This window comes from Drosophila tropicalis, unplaced genomic scaffold (genome assembly GCF_018151085.1).
Source record: "Drosophila tropicalis isolate 14030-0801.00 unplaced genomic scaffold, ASM1815108v1 contig_878, whole genome shotgun sequence".
Lineage (NCBI taxonomy): Eukaryota > Metazoa > Arthropoda > Insecta > Diptera > Drosophilidae > Drosophila > Drosophila tropicalis.
This window is the reverse complement of record NW_027173374.1, coordinates 7716076-7735088: the sequence shown is the minus strand read 5'-3', so window position 1 is coordinate 7735088 and position 19013 is coordinate 7716076. Positions and strand designations below refer to the sequence as shown.

The 19013-nt window shown below is 41.2% G+C and overlaps 5 protein-coding genes across 7 annotated transcripts; 2 read left to right on the top strand and 3 right to left on the bottom strand.

The window, feature by feature from the left end:
• The first annotated feature begins 127 nt into the window (after nt 1–127).
• On the top strand, nt 128–1935 carry LOC137584286 (uncharacterized protein CG4951). Of its 2 annotated transcripts, none has more exons than XM_068299604.1 (6): nt 128–280; nt 338–774; nt 836–1123; nt 1190–1339; nt 1400–1607; nt 1669–1935. In XM_068299604.1, the coding sequence occupies exons 1-6, from the start codon at nt 230–232 to the stop codon at nt 1846–1848; spliced, it is 1314 nt and encodes a 437-aa protein (XP_068155705.1). In that variant the 5' UTR covers nt 128–229; the 3' UTR covers nt 1849–1935. The 2 variants fall into 2 exon arrangements, with proteins under 2 accessions (XP_068155705.1, XP_068155706.1); XM_068299605.1 differs by having other exon boundaries at nt 154–280; nt 371–774.
• Gp93 (heat shock protein 90 Gp93) lies at nt 1853–5238 on the bottom strand. The gene is made up of 6 exons (XM_068299603.1): nt 5041–5238; nt 4789–4945; nt 4550–4645; nt 4350–4432; nt 3035–4290; nt 1853–2966 (listed from the first exon to the last, which is right to left on the bottom strand). The coding sequence occupies exons 2-6, from the start codon at nt 4826–4828 to the stop codon at nt 2069–2071; spliced, it is 2373 nt and encodes a 790-aa protein (XP_068155704.1). The 5' UTR covers nt 4829–4945; nt 5041–5238; the 3' UTR covers nt 1853–2068.
• A 144-nt stretch (nt 5239–5382) lies between these two features.
• Nucleotides 5383–10782, top strand: mfrn (mitoferrin). The gene is made up of 7 exons (XM_068299035.1): nt 5383–5438; nt 5556–6289; nt 8382–8470; nt 8545–8669; nt 8735–8970; nt 9230–9391; nt 9461–10782. The coding sequence occupies exons 2-7, from the start codon at nt 6173–6175 to the stop codon at nt 9887–9889; spliced, it is 1158 nt and encodes a 385-aa protein (XP_068155136.1). The 5' UTR covers nt 5383–5438; nt 5556–6172; the 3' UTR covers nt 9890–10782.
• Nucleotides 10783–11122: 340 nt separating this feature from the next.
• On the bottom strand, nt 11123–15200 carry BOD1 (Biorientation Defective 1). 2 transcript variants are annotated; one of them, XM_068299034.1, is made up of 5 exons: nt 14914–15200; nt 14121–14854; nt 11643–14054; nt 11456–11501; nt 11123–11352 (listed from the first exon to the last, which is right to left on the bottom strand). In XM_068299034.1, exons 1-4 carry the CDS (start codon nt 15135–15137, stop codon nt 11494–11496), a joined length of 3378 nt encoding a protein of 1125 aa, XP_068155135.1. In that variant the 5' UTR covers nt 15138–15200; the 3' UTR covers nt 11123–11352; nt 11456–11493. The 2 variants fall into 2 exon arrangements, with proteins under 2 accessions (XP_068155135.1, XP_068155134.1); XM_068299033.1 differs by lacking the exon at nt 11456–11501 and having other exon boundaries at nt 14914–15199.
• Nucleotides 15201–15356: 156 nt separating this feature from the next.
• Nucleotides 15357–18964, bottom strand: LOC137585900 (glycine dehydrogenase (decarboxylating), mitochondrial). The gene is made up of 6 exons (XM_068301925.1): nt 18757–18964; nt 18626–18704; nt 17828–18354; nt 17023–17765; nt 15624–16953; nt 15357–15559 (listed from the first exon to the last, which is right to left on the bottom strand). The coding sequence occupies exons 1-6, from the start codon at nt 18931–18933 to the stop codon at nt 15449–15451; spliced, it is 2967 nt and encodes a 988-aa protein (XP_068158026.1). The 5' UTR covers nt 18934–18964; the 3' UTR covers nt 15357–15448.
• Nucleotides 18965–19013: the final 49 nt, after the last annotated feature.

Here is a 19013-nt window from a genome sequence, read left to right as displayed (position 1 = left end):
TATTATTCTGGTAATACCTACTTAAAGTCTATTGGCAATTTGAATTTAGCGCCATATTAAACTTTGTTTTGACAAATCGAGGTTGCCACCTTCTGTAAATTAGTGTGTCCGTTTTATAAGAAAAAAATTAACCGCCATTTTTATGATACAGTTAAAGAACAAAAACCAACAACGACAAATTTGTCATGTTGTAAATTTTCTTAATATTTAGACGTTAGCAATAATAATCATGTCTTTAACCGCCACTGGAAACTATCAGGTGTTGTTGCAGGCTTACAAAGTAAGTAACCGTTTTCAAATGTTATTGAGAAATGAGCTAATCCATCATTACTTTCAGTATAAAAACGTAAATATCATTTGTAATTATAAGATTCACCCAAATGTCTATGACGTTGACGATCAAAAAATAGTGCAGGACTACCACTGGATGACCGCTTCACGCTGGTCCAGGATAGAACATGCCTTGCGCCGGCACTTTGAGGGCATTCGCAATCCGGAGTCGGTAGATGCAGACAAAATGCAATCCGAGATGCAAATTGATCACATTAAAATGCAGATAAATGTAGCCTCTAGTAAGTGGATTTCTAGCATAAAGGGAATTCTGCAATGCAAGGAGACCTCCGGTAAAGAGGCACATGTTGGCCTCGATATAGAGCTCCAGTATATATCACACGAAGACATTATTTCCGGGGCCTCGCCTGCCAAACGCCAGCGCCAGGAGGCAGACACATCAAAGCCGGGACAAAGCAAGCAAAGACCCAGAACCAAACATGAGTAAAAAATTGCAATTTATATTTATAGTCCATAAAGTGCAATAATTTGTTCCTCATTTAAGGGAAACCTCAAAGGCCACACGAGTAGCTGCTGGCACAGAAGTCTCCAGCAGCAGTCATCAACCCAAAATTAAAATAAAACGAGAGCGCAGATCCATATCACAAAGTGACCACAGGGAGAAAACATCAACAAAATCGTCTTCTTCAATTAGCAACGGACGTGTTTCGCGTAAAGACAAATCGGAGAAATCTTCAAACTTAAGAGCCAGTTCGGTGGAGTCCACAAAACCGACACGTCGTTCAGCTCGTTCCCCCATGCAGCCTCAAAGATTTCAAAATTTCATTCTAAGGTAAACAATAATTATCAAATACACACTTATATTTAACCATTAACGCTATATCTATAATCCCTCCAGCCAAAAGACTTCAGCTAAAGCAGTTAAACCTGCAGAAGAGGTTTCCTTACAACCAAGCAAGATTGAACAACTTGATGGTCCAGCTATTGATGTACTGCAGAAATTCGATAGAATGCTAAATACACCAATCCCGCTTGAAGTTAATATTTTGCAAGTAACCTGCGTATACTAAACAGAGCTTATGTAGCTAAAATTTTACTTTCTATTCAGGCTTTTAGAGAGTAAAAACAATGCGGATGTAATGGAGACATTTCAGAAATATCAAACTGATTTTGATCGTCTGTTTAAGCGCCGGGAACACAAAACGCATACTGATGGTTATTTGGGGATTTGCCATCTTGATGTCATGGATATACTTAATAAATCGATACAAAATAACATGATCAAGAAGCTGGGCGATGTCTACAGCAAGAAAAGTGTAAGTTTCTTGAAAATAATGACATATATGTATGTAAAATAATTAACAAATTGCTTTGCAGTCTCATGCCTCGCTAGTCTTCAATGGTTTGTTACCAATGTGGATTATGCGTCTGCTTATGGATGAGTACGATTTCAATAGAGAGGAAGATGTGGCTGTTCATATTAAGAAACAATTGAAATATGCTTCATATTTAAAAGCTCTTAATAATGACCCCCTGGCTTCTGATTTGGATTACTAATATCTTTGTTCTTTTTTGTTACATCTTTATTACATTTGGAATACTTCATAATTGAACTCACATTAAAAAAGAATGGAAACATTAGAAGTAGTTACTGTCGCAGAGAGCAGCTCCACCATCTTCCACAGAAAGAGGATTTACGAAATTTTCGATATGCTTAAACACTAAATTGATGCAATGTTGGTGTGTAAACTCAGTCTGGTTTTCCACAAGCCTTGGCTTAGAGTTCATCGTGCTGTTGCTGCTCCTCATCTTCCTCTTCGTCGGCACCAGTGCTATCGGAGGTACTCTTGGTGTCCTCTGGCTCATCATCGTCGTCATCGAATTCGACTTGTTCCTCCTGTGATACACCCAATGTCTGGCGCATCATTTGCTCAATGCTATCGGCGAATTGAGCCGTTTCCTGTAGCATGTAACCAGAACGCAAGGTTGCTGTGCGGAACATCATAAGTGCCATATTTTTAGCCGTATCATCGGCTTCGTCGGCCTCAACTCGACGCAAGAGCTCCCGCATTAACGGATGCCTGGGATTGATTTCAAGAGTTTTCTTTTGGTTAAGATAATAGGTACGCTGTGGATCATCAGCCTTCTGATGAGCATTTGACATGGCTAGACGCTCCATGTTGCCAGTCCAGCCGAAAACTCCGGCCACCAGAGCGCAGGGCGAGTTGCTCAAACGCTCTGACACTTGAGCCTTGGCGATTTGATCCTTTAGGGCGACATCGTTAAGCCATTTGACAAGTGGTTCGAATGTGCCCTTTAGGGTCTCAAAGTTCTTCTTGCTCTTCTCTGATTCATTTAGTTTGAAGCCTTCTTTGGCCACATTTTGGAATTTCTTACCATCGAATTCGGGCAGTGCTGAGATGCAGTATTCATCAACGGCCTCGACTAGATACAGGACTTCATAGCCCTTGCTGAGCAGACGCTCAACAAATGGAGATTTCTCTACTTCAGCACGATTAGCTCCAGCAATATAGTAAATGTGTTCTTGTTTGGACTTCATGCGTTCAGCGTACTCGGCCAGCGAGGTAACGTCCTTGCCATTGGAAGACTGGAAGCGCAATAGTTTAGCCAAACGGGAACGGTTGCTGGGATCTTCCATTACACCCAATTTAATGCTATAAACGAAGATTGAAAGATCGAGTTAGTTAAGGTCATCTTCTGACTGTGTGTTTTGTACACTTACTTGGTTGAGAACTCTTTCCAGAACTTCTCATAGGCCTCCTTATCAATCTTCTTGATCATGTCGAGCACTTTGCGTACCAGCTTCTTCTTTATCACCTTTATCAATTTGTGCTGCTGCAAAGTTTCACGAGAAACATTCAGAGGCAAGTCATCAGAGTCAACCACACCACGAATGAAGTTCAAATAGTTTGGCATCATGTCGTTAAACTCATCGGTGATGAAGACGCGACGCACATAAAGTTTAATGTTATCAGACTTGGTGCCATAGCGATTGAAGGACTCCGATGGCTGGACCTTTGGTATGTACAGCAAACTCTTGAATGTGACCTCGCCTTCGGCAATAAAGTGGGTCTGGGTAAGTTGTTCACTTGAATCCTTAATCAAACTCTTGTAGAAGCTAGTATACTCGTCTTCCGTGACTTCTGATGGCTTACGTGTCCATATAGGCTTGCTATCGTTTATCAAAAGCCAGTCCCAGGTTGTCTTCGTAACCTTTTTAGTCTTGGGTTTATCGTCCTCAGAGGCCTCTTCGACCTTAGCATCCTCATCCTCGACATCATCCTCGGTCTTTTCAGGCTTGGCTTCTTCCTCAATTGGAACTTCTTCATCAATTGTCTTGCTAGACCACATCAGAATGGGGAAATTGATAAACTGGGAGTACTTGCGAATAAGCTCGCGCACTGTTTCTTCCTCAAGGAAATCCTGGGCCTCTTCTTTTAGGTACAACGAAATAATGGATCCCCGTTTTAGGGTGTCACCACGTGGATCTTCAGTGATGGTGAAGCTGTTGGCATCGGACTCCCAGATGTATTGTTTGTCATCATTATGCTTGGTGGTCACCACCACACGATCGGCTACCAAGAAGGCCGAATAGAATCCCACACCAAACTGACCGATCATGTCATTCAAGTCCTGACCCTCAGCTTTGCTGGGATCTTGCATCTTGGCTAGAAAATCAGCTGTTCCCGATTTAGCAATAGTTCCCAGGTTATTAATCAAATCCTGATGCGTCATTCCAATACCCGAATCCATTATATGGAGCGCTTTATTCTCCTTGTCAGCCTTAATGCGTATATGCAGTTCAGGATTCGTCTCCAATTCCTTACGGTCTGTCAAGGCAAGCAAGCGAATTTTGTCAATAGCATCGGAAGCATTAGAGATAAGTTCACGCAAGAAGATTTCTTTGTTGCGATACAGGGAATTGATGATCAGCTTCATCATTCGGTTTACCTCCGTTTGGAATGTAAACTTCTCCGCCTGCCAAGGAAATTGAAAACTATAGGCTAAATTAACAAAAAACTAAAAAAAAAACGTACCTTTTCCCGAATTTCCTTCAATTGAGCCACATTTAAGCCATCCAATTGAATAGCTTCTTCTTCACGCTTCAGTGTCTCGGCATCTGCAGAGTGGGGAAAGGGGGAGGGTAAGTCGCATTGCAAATTACGCTAAGCAGTTTGCGGGGGGCGTCAACAAAGCTGACGTGTACCTTGCAACTATGGATAAGAGAGCCACGTACCTGTTCTGGAGCCCTCTTTGAAGGATCCCAAATCCAATTCAATGGTCTCGGGGCTGCCATCGGCCTCGCCTGCATCAGCGACAATTTGCGTTATGCCTAGAAAGAGAAAAAATTATGGAAAAGTTAGGTTAAAAAGCCGGTTTCATGGCGGCACTTTCTCGATCCAATGTGAATCGTGGCAAACTTTTGCTTTATCTATCTATATATGTACATATACATACATATATGTAAAAACGTACCTGCACAAAAAAGCAGACCAAGCAGCAGATAATATTTCATATTGCTGATGGATTTATTGACGATGAGAATCTCTGTTAATATGGCCACGTCACAACAACCACCCAAACCCAAATTGTTTTCCACCACTCTTCAGACAGTCCTTCTAATAACTTTTTGCTGCGATAAAAACAATATTAACACAATGTACGTTTTAAATATGTATATGTATTACAAATAATTAATAAGTTTTTTTTAAAAATATATACACTTACGACGACTAAAATTATTCAAGGTTTCACTGTAACTATTAAGTTACTGGAACTTGGTATGGCGACACCCAACCGTGGTAAAGTACTCTCAAGAACTAACCATATAAATGATAACACTTAAGACTTTTAATATTTTCAAAATATTCGAAAATTTTCACACTTGATATTACAAGGCAAGAAAAACACCCGATGAACGATAGCAACAAACATTCGATTTTGACGGCGAAAGCGAAAAGCACTAGTGGTGGCACTACCGGTGCCCAAATGTCGATAATTATTCATCACAATCGATAATTATCACACATGCCGATAACTCATGAATCGCCCGTCTCTAGCGACTCACATGTACAAACTGCCCATCTCTAGCAATAAAAAATTCCATAAAATCATACAACTTTAGCGTGAGTCCTCAAAATCAAAATACAATAACATACGATGACAAGACGACACTAATTTTGATATATTTTGCATAAGATATACATATATAAATGCAGCATACCTTTTATTGCATGCAACAGGCAGAGACGAGCAAGCAATCAGCTATTGCAAAAGCACTATCAAGGCGTCAATATAAAGTTTCTATCTTGCCCTCACTTCGGCGGCGGCCCAAGTGAGCAGAGAAATTGGTGTGGAGCACCCACTACTATTCAGTGTCGTGTCGTGCGTGGAGGTGGAGCAACAACAGCCGCAGCAGCAGCAGCAGTAGCAGTAGCGGTCGCAACGTCAATTAATAGTTTTGCATATATATGTATATATATATATATATATATATGTATATATATTACGCCACTCCTCCCAACCCCCCCTACTCGCATTCGGGCCGTGTTATACAACAAATTTAGCAGTGCCCGAAAACTAAATTATACCGTACACCGGCAGTTTAAGGACTAAGTGAAGTGTCCTGTTCCCGGTTAAATACCACAAAAAAAAAAAAAAAAAAACCCGCAACTCTGCCAAGTGAATCGATTTATGTGTTTGTGTGTTTAAATTGATATTATTAATTGTTGTTGTCGGCCGGCTGCAAGTTGTGTGGTCATCCTATTCCTGTCTAAAACCAACCAACCAACCTGATTTGGGGTCGTCTGCGTCGCCGTAATATAAGCAACCATAGCAAGGGCAACATCTCAGCGGAACTATGAATATCGATGACTACGAGTCGTTGCCAACGACCAGTGTTGGCGTCAATATGACAGCGGGCGCCATAGCTGGTGTACTGGAGCATGTTGTCATGTATCCACTGGACTCGGTTAAGGTAAGTCTAAAAGCTTTAAATGTACGATGTGGTGCAGTGACATCTGACCTAACCTCACAAATTGCATCTCGGTCAATATTAGACAGTGTTGCTGTTGTTGTTATTGCTTTCATTAAGGTCTTATGCTACGGCATAATCGTGATGTAATTCCTTGGTTTGTGCTGGCAATTCACGAGGTCTGCTAATTGTGGCTAGTGTGAAAATATGTGAAATGGAGTACACTTCGCTCAGCTGTGGCTTATCGGATGTACCGCTAAGTGCTTATCAGGGCACGTTCCCTTGGGTTATAATTTTTTTCCATTTTATTTTTCGGTTGCGATAAGATTAGCCATCATCGGTTCTTGTCATACTTACCTGGTAGCAAGTAAACTCTCTACCCCTCGACCACCCATGTCTGACCATTCTATGTATGAACAATCAGAGCAGCATAATCATTTTAGCTTTTACGTGGGCCATCAAAAAATCGGCATTTTGTACCTGGCTCTCAAGGTATTAATATGCGTTCAATTTGCATTTAATGAAACGTACTTAGCTATTCACGCGACGTCAAAAGTTGTTGCCGACTTGCCCTCAATCTATGTATACATATATTGTACTTAGAGTACATTCGATTGTTTTGTTTGTTTTATTATAGATTTTTTTGTACAATTATTGATGAAATTCTCTGGTAGCGGAAGAGTGTACCAAAAATGATTGGCCTATCTCAAACGACGCTGTGAGATAAGAAAAACCGCAATATTACACATACGACATGTTGTTCTCTTGACATATTTTTGTAAATCAAAAAATTTAAATTTAATTCTTTTAAATTTTAGTGGCTTAGTTAGTTAATGTTCTGATATTTAAACCACACTAAACCACATTTAAGGGTACTTTAGATAATCACCCTTTATTGGGAAAAATTTGGGACTTCTTTCTATTCTATTTTAATTGTACGGGTATAAAATTAAATGCATATATGTGTGGGTAGTATAACTGTCGTTTCCATTTTTTTTTTTTTTTTGTTTTTTGATACCGGCATTTATTGATTTTCCCTCAACGAAATCGAAATGTTTGGCCTTGTCAATCGAACGAAGCCTTTGACTGACCAATTAAATGACAAAACTAAAGCCTAGCCGGTTTGTTTTCGACGTCACTAGGCTTTATCATGAACAAATAATATAATAATGAGTTATAAAAATCAAATCGCTAGCAAAATTATTTAATTGAGCAGCAATTTTCCATATATACATATGTATAGTAGTATATACTGTGTAAGTTTGTCAATAATAATTGTTTTTACTTATCAGGCTAGAGAGAGGGCAGATGATGCATCGTGTTTTTGTGGAAGTCCCGTTTTTTTGTCTAGTTGAAGCAATCATTGAGACATTTTAATTATGATTTCCCTACCCGACCACATTTTAGATACATGTATATATATATACACTTGATACAATTGTTATTGCCTATTCGTCACCTTGAATTGACTGCCTGCCACTATTGACTTGCACCGAAATCTGACAGATAGAAAGACCGACAAGTATTCCAAGTCTCTATATACATATATTGTATATATATACATATATATAGAGAGAGAGAGATAGTTGTTTGTGGGGAAGATAAGTACTGCTGCTGGATGTAATATTCCTAGAAATGTTATCTGAATCGCAAAAGCGCTCACGTCTTTGTAATTTATAACAGGGTGGGGGATGCTTCTACTAAAGGCGTAGCCACACCCTTTTATTATAATTGAGATAGCAGCAGCATGTGTACTATATAAATTCGTAATAAGAATATTATTTTCACTAATTATTGTAAGAAATTTAAGCCAAATAACTGAAATGTTTCGTCTGGCAATACATTTTCATAGAAATTTTCTTGATTCACATATTTAAAACACGGTGAATTCTGTGCCATGTCACCATGACAAAGTGTTTATAGAAGAAATAAATACAATCCTACAATGTAATCACACGTTGGTTTTTTAAACGAGTAACAATGACGTTGCGAATAGAATCAACAAAGATTGGTTGTACGTTTATCTGCTTATTATTTATCAATAAAAGCAAAATCAGTTGTTAATAATCACAAATTATCTTTAATTTTTTTATAGACGCGTATGCAGAGCCTAACATCACCCGCATCCGATTTAAATATAATGTCCACTTTGCGAAATATGATTACACGTGAAGGGATAATGAGGTGAGTGAGAGTGACTAAGAAATTAATATGAAATCAGAAAAATATTCTGCATTTGTATTTCCTTTATAATCTAGACCTATTCGTGGAGCCAGTGCTGTGGTAGCGGGCGCTGGACCGGCGCATTCATTATATTTTGCCACCTACGAGATGACCAAGGAGCAGTTAACTAAATTCACATCACTCAACCACCTTAACTATGGTAAGCATAGGAAGGGAGGAGTAGGAAGAGAAATCTATTTACTATCTTTTTCTAACAACTTGCAGTAATTTCGGGTTCGCTAGCGACACTTATACACGATGCCATTTCAAATCCTACGGATGTGATAAAACAACGTATGCAAATGTACAATTCACCATATACATCGGTTTTGACTTGCATGCGAGATGTCTATCAAAAAGAAGGCATACGGGCATTTTATCGATCTTATTCAACTCAACTGGTCATGAATATACCATATCAGACAATACATTTTACCACGTACGAGTTTTTCCAAAACAAGGTAAGTACTTTAGATTTCAAATTCCGCTTTTCTTTCGATATCAGTTAAGATAAAGATCACAGCACTTTTATACAACTGCAGCACATGAATTTGATGTACATATAGTCACATAAATGGTTCAATATTGAAAGTTATTAGTTATTAACGAATTGTTGTTGCAAACAAACTAGTTTTCAAAGGGAATACGGAATCGATATGCTTATAATAGATATATAAGTAAATGTATATTTATAAATAACTTGCATCTTCTTATTGACAGCTCAATTTGGAACGGAAATATAATCCCCCAGTGCATATGATAGCAGGCGGTGCGGCAGGTGCGTGTGCAGCGGCCATTACAACGCCTTTGGATGTGGTTAAGACGTTGCTCAACACACAAGAGACGGGATTAACAAAGGGCATGATAGAAGCTTGTCGAAAGGTAACCAACTTATTACAATAGTCAACTCAAATTTTGCTTCTAATATGGAATAACATGCATTATTTACAGATCTACCGTATGGCTGGCCCATCGGGCTTCTTTAAGGGCATGACGGCCCGTGTCTTGTACTCTATGCCGGCTACGGCCATCTGTTGGTCCACATATGAGTTTTTCAAATTCTATTTGTGTGGCATGAAACCGGATCAGTATAAATCGTCAATTACGGGTCGTGCCGAACTATCGCCATCGCGCAAAACTGACACGGATTATGTGCTGCCCAAGAGCACAGCTGTCGACGATGTTGATGAGACGGAGACATCGTCTCAACCGGCTAAGGATGCTGCCTTGCTGCATCCAACGCCACCCACAGTCAATGCAGCTGGTGCCATTAAGACCGTTTGTGAGTTATCGACACGACCGGCGGCGCCTACTATTAATTTGCATACACGGCATACGGATGTAAAGAGTCCTTACGATCGGGGATTCTCTAGTACGTAGGCATCGCGAGTGGGCGTGGCCCGCGTTTGAAGTGTTAGCAACAGCGACAGCTAAAACATAAGCGTAGCTATTAGTTAGTGGCCGGGTCGAGCGTTGGTCAGTGTGGCAAATATGTTGGTGGTAAGCTTAACGAGTGCACGACGTTTGAAACGTCTGACGAGTGGCCTGCCTTCTATCCCTGCTGCCTCCCCCTCCTTCCTTTTGACCAGCACCCTTCCCCCGCTGCTTTGTATGAATACTCTGAGTGGAGTCGGTGAGAGAGTTTATCACTCCAAAGTCGGAGGTTAAATTTTGTAGTTGTTGTTCTGCACAAAACTCTCGCTCTCACACACACACCAAAACTCAACAAAAACCCATACAGACAGATGACACACACACAACCATACATACATAACGTTAGGCAAAATGCAACAAACAAAAGGAAATTCTTGTTGAACAATAATTATAATGATAATCTTGTATCTATGTTACTGCGAAAAAAAGCTACTGTGAGAGAGATCCTTCTTGTAAAATACTATTATTGAATATGATTATCTAACTACCTAATTATTTTTTTTTTTTTACAAATTTCAAAGTATACATACGGAATATATTTATGTTTATCGTTATAAAGTAACAAAAACAAAAAAAAATCAAAAAGTAAGAAAAAGTTACACCAGGAGAAAATTTTTGTATAATTTGTAATTAAATTACAATTAAAGAGAAACGATAAGAAACTTCAGCTCCCCCAAAACTATGCTAACGAATCGACGCTTTGTAGAGAAAGTCAGAGAGAGAAAGATACCCAGGAGGTCCCCCAAAAAGTAAAAGTAGCCTAGCTAGATCTTGATTGTGAAAAAATGTATTCTTATGCCCTCGGTCAATCTATTAAATAACACTCATTTGTTTATGTAGCACATAGGCGTATTCCTACCACACTTTCCTCCCCTTTTTGTGTAAGCATTGTCTCCATATTCTAGGGCCGCCTGGGCGTTGGAGAGATTGTAAAACCCCCCCAAAAGCATAATATTATTATGTTCAATATTGATTGTTATTTTTATTTATATATATAATATATATATATATATATATACCATATATGAAAAATATTAAAACAAAAAAGAGAAATTGTAAAGTATAGGGCTACAAATACCAATTTTATTGTTAAACAATTCAAAAATGAGAAGAAAAAAACGAAAATAGCAGCAATGCAACAACAAAAGAACAACCCATTAAACGGATGAAAGAACACACTTGTTTTATGTCAAATGCAACCACAACAATTTTGCATGTTTGATTTTTATTATTGTTATAACTATTTGTTTCATTATGAATAATGCATGGATCCCGCTAGAGGATTGAGTCCAGGCCACGACGACGAGACCGTTGCGATAGCACTGGTCGTGGCTTGTAGAGATCATCGTTGGTATAACGCTGCTGCTGGCACAACTTTTGACTGAGGCGCCTGGACGAGAGTCGGCCAACTGCAAACAGAGATGAAAAAGCACACAATTAGATTTTCTTTACCGAACAAAAGGAATCGAAGCAATAATTATTCGTAGAGGTTAAACAACAACTTAGTCTTACCCAACCAAATGAGAGAAGAGAGATTAGTGGGAGATTCTTCAGACAGCTATGAGGTTAATGAATTTTGTTTTTTATATATGATCAGCATGTGGGAAGAAGATTAGAGATTCAGTAGAAATATTGCACATAAGCAAGGTACGGGGGTATAGAAAGCAGGGTAAAAATTAATTGCTACGAACAAACATACCCTGCACCTCCTTTTCAAGGGCTTCGTTCTCTTTGGAATTTATGCTGGTCTCGGATGTTGTGGGCGATGATTTGACTTCATCTCGACGCAGCCTTTTTGCCGGATGCGTTTTCACTGGACTACTGCCGGCGGAGCTGATGCTACTGCTACTTCCACTGGGACTGATCTGTTGAGTTGGCGTCTTTTCTTTACTAAAACGTCTCTTCGATGTACTTCGCCGCAAAGCTCTCGCATCGGCCAAAACTTGCGGCTCATCAGCACTGAGTTGGTTCAATAGATTTTGATGATCTTCGATCAATTGATTAATTAGATCTAATCGCGACTTAAACTCATCGGCGTTTTCCTCCAAATGGGTAACATCCTCAGTTTCTTCTGTTGAATTGGATTTTTCTTTCTGCTGCGTTTTGTCGTCTTGGGGCTCTAGCTGATCATTCTCAGGTTTCGTTTCGGTGGAATCAACTTCAGGATTCTTTTCATTGTCCTCTAATGTTGATTCAGTTAAAGGCTTAACTGTTTCGTCTTTTTCTGGTAATTCCAACTCTGCCCGGTCATGCGATGGCTTTATTTGCTGCTCATTCAATTTAATTTCGTGCGTTTCCGGCTGCTCCTCCGATTCCGGTAGGGTTTGCTGTGGTTCTTCTGATTTTGGTTGCGATTCCTGGGGTTCTTCGGCCTTAATTGGATGGTCTTCTAGTTTAACCTGCTGGTCCTCCTTTTTTTCCTCCTGCGAAACCATTTCCAGATCTTCTGCTATTATTTGATGGTCTTCTTTTTGATATTGCTCTTGTGCCTTCGTTTGCTGATCTTCTGCCTCTATTTGCTGTTCTTTCGATTTAATTTCCTTTTGATCCAAATCGTGTTGCGAAGTGTGCATCTCATCATCTATATTCTGCTGCTTTGTTGATTCCGATTGCTCGTCGTTGCAATCCACCTGTTCTTCCTCTGATTTTAATTCTTTCTCTAAATCGTTGGACTCGTTTGGCACTTTAATTGGCTCCTCAAGTAGTATAGTTGTTTCTGTAGCAATAATTTCTGCTGCTGGCAGAGAACTAGATTCTTTTTCCACAGCCTCCTTTGTATCAACATTTTCTTTGACTTCTGGTTTTTGTGGGGCGCTCAGCTCAATGAAACTAGTCGTCGATTGTTGAAGCATATCGCTTACAACGACAACGTTATTGATGTCTAATGATTGACTGGCATCCACATGTTTGCCATTGGTGCAGTCGTTACCATTCAATCCGTTACCGTTTTGAACAGCCTCTGGATTGGTAGTGCTTGTGGTCTCCTTAGAAGCAACATCTTCTACAGGAGTTTTAGTTGACGCACCACCAGAGCCTGGTGGTTTACCTTCATCATTGGAATCAGAACTGTGACGTTTTTGTATCTTTGCTTTGGCCTCATTGTGGTCATCCTGAACAACAGGCGGTGGAGGTGCAGCCGATGATGAAGATAATGAAGATGATTTGTTGTGGGAACGTTCTCTGTCACGATCACGATCGCGGTCACTCTTCTTAGAGCTGGAAGAGGAGCTCCCGTTATGGCTCCGGCTATGACTATGGCTCGATCCATCTTTTTCTTTACCTCGATTCGAACGAGATGAAGATGAAGTCGATGACGATTTGGACTTGTGATCTTTCTGAGAGGAGGATTCGTGTCGATGCAAATTAGTAGAAGAGGAAGAGGATCGCTTAGATGATGATGATTCACGATTACTTCTGTTTGATGAACTTTTTGAACTGCTACTGGTGCTACTCTTGTGTTTGCTACTGGAAGACGAGTGGGAGGAGGAGTGCTTTGAGCTAGAACTATAAGAATGCTTGCTGTGCGACTTGTCGCGGCTACTGTCTCGATCACGATCCCGTGATTTACGTCTCTGTTTGTCACTAGAATGGGAATGATGTCTCCTATCTGTTTCCTTTTTCCTGTCCTTATCTTTCGAATGTTGTCTCTTTGAATGTGAGGAAGATGAGGCTGGCGATGATGTGGATTCGCTAGACTTTACAGCCTCTTCTTTGGAAATGGCTGGAACCTCTGGAGTAGTCAATTCAGCGGCCTCAATTGTGGGTTGCGGCATTTCCTGATCCTTTGCATCGTCTAATTTAGTTTGATTAGATTCCTGGGGCAATTCCTCTTTATTATTATCTGCACCATCCTGATTGGATGGAACTGCGGAGGTTGCTTCTGTCATGGTAGTGTCTATGCTATCAACCGCTTGAGGTGTCTTTAGCACTTCAATTTGTGGGGGACTAGTTTCTTGTTCCGTCTTAGGTTCTGGTGTTACATCTGGTTCAATGGCTGCATGATTAGCATCATCAATGACCGCCTTTACCTCGGACATAATTTCATCCTCGATGGACAGTATCTGTGGCTGAGTATTGTTGTTCTCCGATAGGGAATTCTTTCGCTCAGTACCTAAAAAAGAAACAAAACAAAAAACCGTGTAAAAGATGTATTCTTTACATTCCTCTGATAACACACCTTCAAATCTAATTGCATCCTGGTTGATATCAAAGTGCAATTGGCGACGATCATTGATTGTCGCCTCGCTGGCCTCACTCGAGTTTTCGCTGAACTTGGGCATCTGGGCCTCTTCTGATATGTTGGCCGTCATGTTTGGTGTAATTGGAGTCGGCTGCTGGCTGTTACCTTCCAGGGCAGAATCTGTAGATGAGGCAATGGTCAAGCGGCTGTCACTAGACACCTGTGAAAGTTGTGAATTTGGATAAAAGTGACCCGAGGCGCCCGCGTCCCGAGAGTCGTTCGCCAAGTCCTTGTTGCGAGAGTCCGAGGTATTTAGAGAGCCATTTGTTGCCTCCGCTGGTTTATCCTCGAGCAATGGTTCAAACGACGGCGATGTGTCGTCATCGTCCACACCTGGCGGCAATTCATCTTTGCTATCCTCCTTCAAATCAGACTTGATAGTGGCACGATCCGAGTCCGGGCTTATTTGCTCTAAATCAGTAGGCAATAGGCTGCCGGTGGTCTCAACATTCAGCAAGCCACTGCCGTTGCTCATGGCATACGGCGGTAAAGGCGGAGCTGGTAGCAAAGGGGGTGGCCTCGGGGGTGGCGCATTTGCTGGAGGAGGAGGTGGTGTAATACCCAAATACTTGTAGGCAATGCTCTCAATCTTTGGCTCAAATATGGTGGCCACCTTCGGATTAACCACCTGGTCGACTATCTGATCCACTCCTTTGTCAAGGAGGTCGGTACTAAAGATTGGGGGATGTTAATTAGAGTAGTCAACGAAACCCTAGTCAAATCCACTTACTCCAGCAGATGTTTGCGTAGTCGTTCCCTCAGTTGAACCTTGTTTGTCTCTGGAGTCCATATCTGTTTGTCCAAGAAATCATTTACAGCAGTCTCAACGCGATTTCGTACATTTTGATACGCTGGCTTGGTGTCCACATCGGCCAAACAGCAGTTGAATCGGAATTCATCAAAGACGCCCTGCGATTTGACCTCCTCGATGAGCGTTTTTACAAAATTATCCATCTTATAACAAAATCGACACAAATGTGTTTTTGTTTGGAAATAGGTGTAAATGTGTTGTTTTTTTACAAGTCTGGCAACTCCATGTCTTTAACTTGATGCAGGGCTTCATATGTTTAGCAGGAGAGTCGGAACTAGTTCCTTAAACTTAGGTTTTTTCAAAAAACATTGTAAATAATTATCTCTTGTTGTAATTGTAAAGAATCGTTTATACTTTAGTGCTTTTTAAAAAAGAAATAATTCAAGCTGTATGTATTTTGTAAGGTTAAAAATTTGCTCGTTTTCTTATATATAGATATTTATATCTACAAATTCTATAAATCAGGTAAAATAGGGGGGCATGTGCAGACCAAATGCTTATCACCATAAGCATCATCAATTCTGCCAACAGTGGGCCAAATTTTGGCATCTGGTTTCACAAAGATCTGAAAGGAATTCAATTAGTTGTAGTACATATATAAGGAGCATCTTTTTAGATAAACAACATACCGCTGGAAAGGCAGCTTGTTCACGTGTATATGGCCGATTCCATTTATCCGAAATCACTTGTGCCTGTGTGTGTGGAGACATTTTCAGGGGATTCACGGCCTTGTCCATTCGACCAGCCTCAATCTCCGCAATTTCCTCTCGAATGGATATCATGGCATCACAGAAACGGTCAAGCTCTTCTTTATCCTCCGATTCAGTTGGCTCAATCATTAAAGTACCAGCCACTGGCCACGACATGGTTGGAGCATGGAATCCATAGTCCATCAACCGCTTGGCTACGTCTACTGCTTCGATATTAGCTGATTTTTTCAGATCTCGAATATCGAGAATAAACTCATGTGCAACTAGTTGCGAATTGGGAGCTTTGTATAGTGTCTTATAGTGTTGTTCAAGCCGCTTGGACATGTAGTTGGCATTAAGGATGGCCACCTGGGTAGCACGTTTTAATCCACGGCTGCCCATAAGCTTAATATACGACCAGGAAATGGGTAAAATCGCCGAGCTGCCGAACGGAGCTGCTGAGACGACACCAAAGCTATGTTCCTCACTGCTTAGGGGACTGATAACGGGATGACCAGGCAAATATGGAGCCAAATGTGCTTTCACACCAATGGGACCCATGCCGGGTCCACCACCACCGTGTGGAATACAGAAGGTCTTGTGAAGATTCAAATGGGATACATCACTGCCATAATCGCCGGGTCGACATAGTCCCACCTGGGCGTTCATGTTGGCTCCATCCAGATACACCTGACCGCCATGTTTGTGAATCAGAGTACAAATATCTGCAACTGTTTCCTCGAATACGCCCATTGTTGAGGGATATGTGATCATCAGACAGGACAGCTGACTGGCGTGCTCCTCCGCCTTGTCCTTTAAATGGGACATATCAATGGAACCATTGGAAAGAATGCGTATGGGTTCCACTTTCATGCCGGCCATTTGAGCTGAAGCTGGATTTGTCCCATGAGCCGAGATTGGAATCAAACAGATGTTCCTATGTCCCTCGTTGCGATGCTCATGATAGCTGCGAATAGCTCTTAGCCCAGCATATTCACCCTGGGCGCCGGAATTGGGCTGAAAAGAGATCTTATCATAGCCAGTTATCTCGCAAAGATCTTGCTCCAATTCGTTGAACATTTGATGGAAACCTTGTGCCTGCTCAACAGGGGCGAAAGGATGTATATCAGTAAAGTGACGGAACGAGCAAGGCATCATCTCAGTTGTGGAATTCAACTTCATGGTACAAGAACCCAGAGGAATCATAGAGTGCACTAGAGAAATGTCCTTATTCTCCAGCTTCTTGAGATAGCGAACCATACGCGATTCGCTGTGATAAAGGAATTAGAAATTGTCCATTTAACACAAGGAGTTGTGATTAATATTTGCAATTTCTCACCTGTGATAGCTATGGAAAATCGGATGTTGTAGGTAGGGCGATGTCCTTAAAAATTTCGAGTTCTCAATGGAATTCTTTAGCACATCCTTGCGTGCTAATAGACCCTCCACTGTCGTTTCCGTCTTGAATACCCACAATAGATCATTCACATCAAGCACACTGACTGTTTCATCCAAAGCGACGCCCACTGAGCCCCCATTTTCAGTCAGATAACGTAGGTTTATACGTTTATGTTCGGCTCTCTCCTTGAGATCTTCTAAAGTAAGTTTATCCGCATCGAGTCGTACATGTAGAGTATCAAAAAAGTTCTTATTGATCACTTCATGACCAGCCTGAAGCAGACCAGTTTGCAGAGTTAGTGTGAAGTGATGAATACGATTCGCAATTGCCTTGAGCCCTTCTGGTCCATGATAGATGGCATACATAGCCGACATATTGGCTAATAGAGCTTGGGCAGTGCAAATGTTACTCGTGGCCTTATCACGACGAATATGCTGCTCCCGAGTCTGCAGGGCTAAACGGTATGCATCATTGCCATCCATGTCCCTGGTGACGCCAATCATGCGACCTGGCATTAGACGTACCAGACTTTGTTTGCAGGCAAAGAATCCAGCATGCGGTCCACCATAGCCCAGAGGAACGCCCAAGCGTTGAGAGGTTCCGATGGCTATATCAGCCCCAAATTCGGCCGGCGGACGCAAAAGGGTCAGCGATAACAAATCCGTGGCCACCACAACGAGAGTCTAGACAAATGATCAATTATAAATAAACGAAATACTTATTGAGGCAATCCTTGATGGCTTACTCCATTTTTCTTGGCAAGTGCGGCTATATCCTCAAAGTCCTTGACATCGCCATAAGTATCTGGATATTGAAGTAGTATACCCGACAACTCACGACTACGCAAATCTGCCTTTTCTATGGGCCCCACAATAATCTCCAATTCCAAAGCCTCGGCTCGAGTTTGGACCACCGACAGAGTCTGCGGATGCACTCGATTGGACAAATACAATTTCTTTCGCCTATTATGGCGAGTGGCCAGGCACATGGCCTCAGCTGCCGCAGTGCCCTCGTCCAGCAGAGAGGCATTCGCCACATCCAGTCCGGTTAGCTCCGACACTAAAGTCTGATAATTGAGCAGGGACTCTAAGCGTCCTTGTGCAATCTCTGGTTGATATGGTGTATACTGTGTTGTCCATCCGGGATTCTCAAACATGTTACGCACAATCGTATGGGGCACATGGCAATTGTGATAGCCCATGCCAATATAAGAGCGCCACAGCTGATTCTTAAGCGAAATATCACGTATGCGACGGATTAGCTCATGCTCATCTGGGAGAGTAGAAAAATACTTTTTGAAATATTCAAAATATTATGTTGTCAGTCGGCTAACAGATAAGATTCTGAACCCAATGATGAACCGCAAGGCTTATCGCTCATCAATGACAAAAAACATGCCAGGGGGTCCAGCCGTCTGAGTCTATTGTCACTGATATTAAAAAAAAAAAGGTATGGAGCAACAACTTTTTAATACATTTCTATATTATTAATAGAACGAAAAGTTTTGCTGCTCTTAGTATAATATAGACCGATTTTTACTTACTTAAAGGCTTGTCTAGATTAAGATCACGTTTTAGTTGGATATTTTGCGGCACAGCCTTTTCGGTAAGCTCTGCCAAGGACTACAAAGGGAATGATGAGTCAAAAATAAGTTGAGATTTCTCTTCCCCCTACCTTATAGCCGAGAGTATCAAGCATGGCGACAACATCTGTTTTACGTGGTCCTATGTGACGGCTGGGAAAATCTGATTTGGTGGGGAATAACACATCCTCCACAGGAACTGTGGCCAAGTAACGATTTTGGCCTTTCAGCAGAAATCTGCAGCCAGTTCTACTAAGCAAACGTTGCATTTTACCTCTGTGAAAACGTCCACACCACACTGATTCAAGTCGAAGACTATTCGACTGTGTTCCGCGTGCTGATAAAGCCA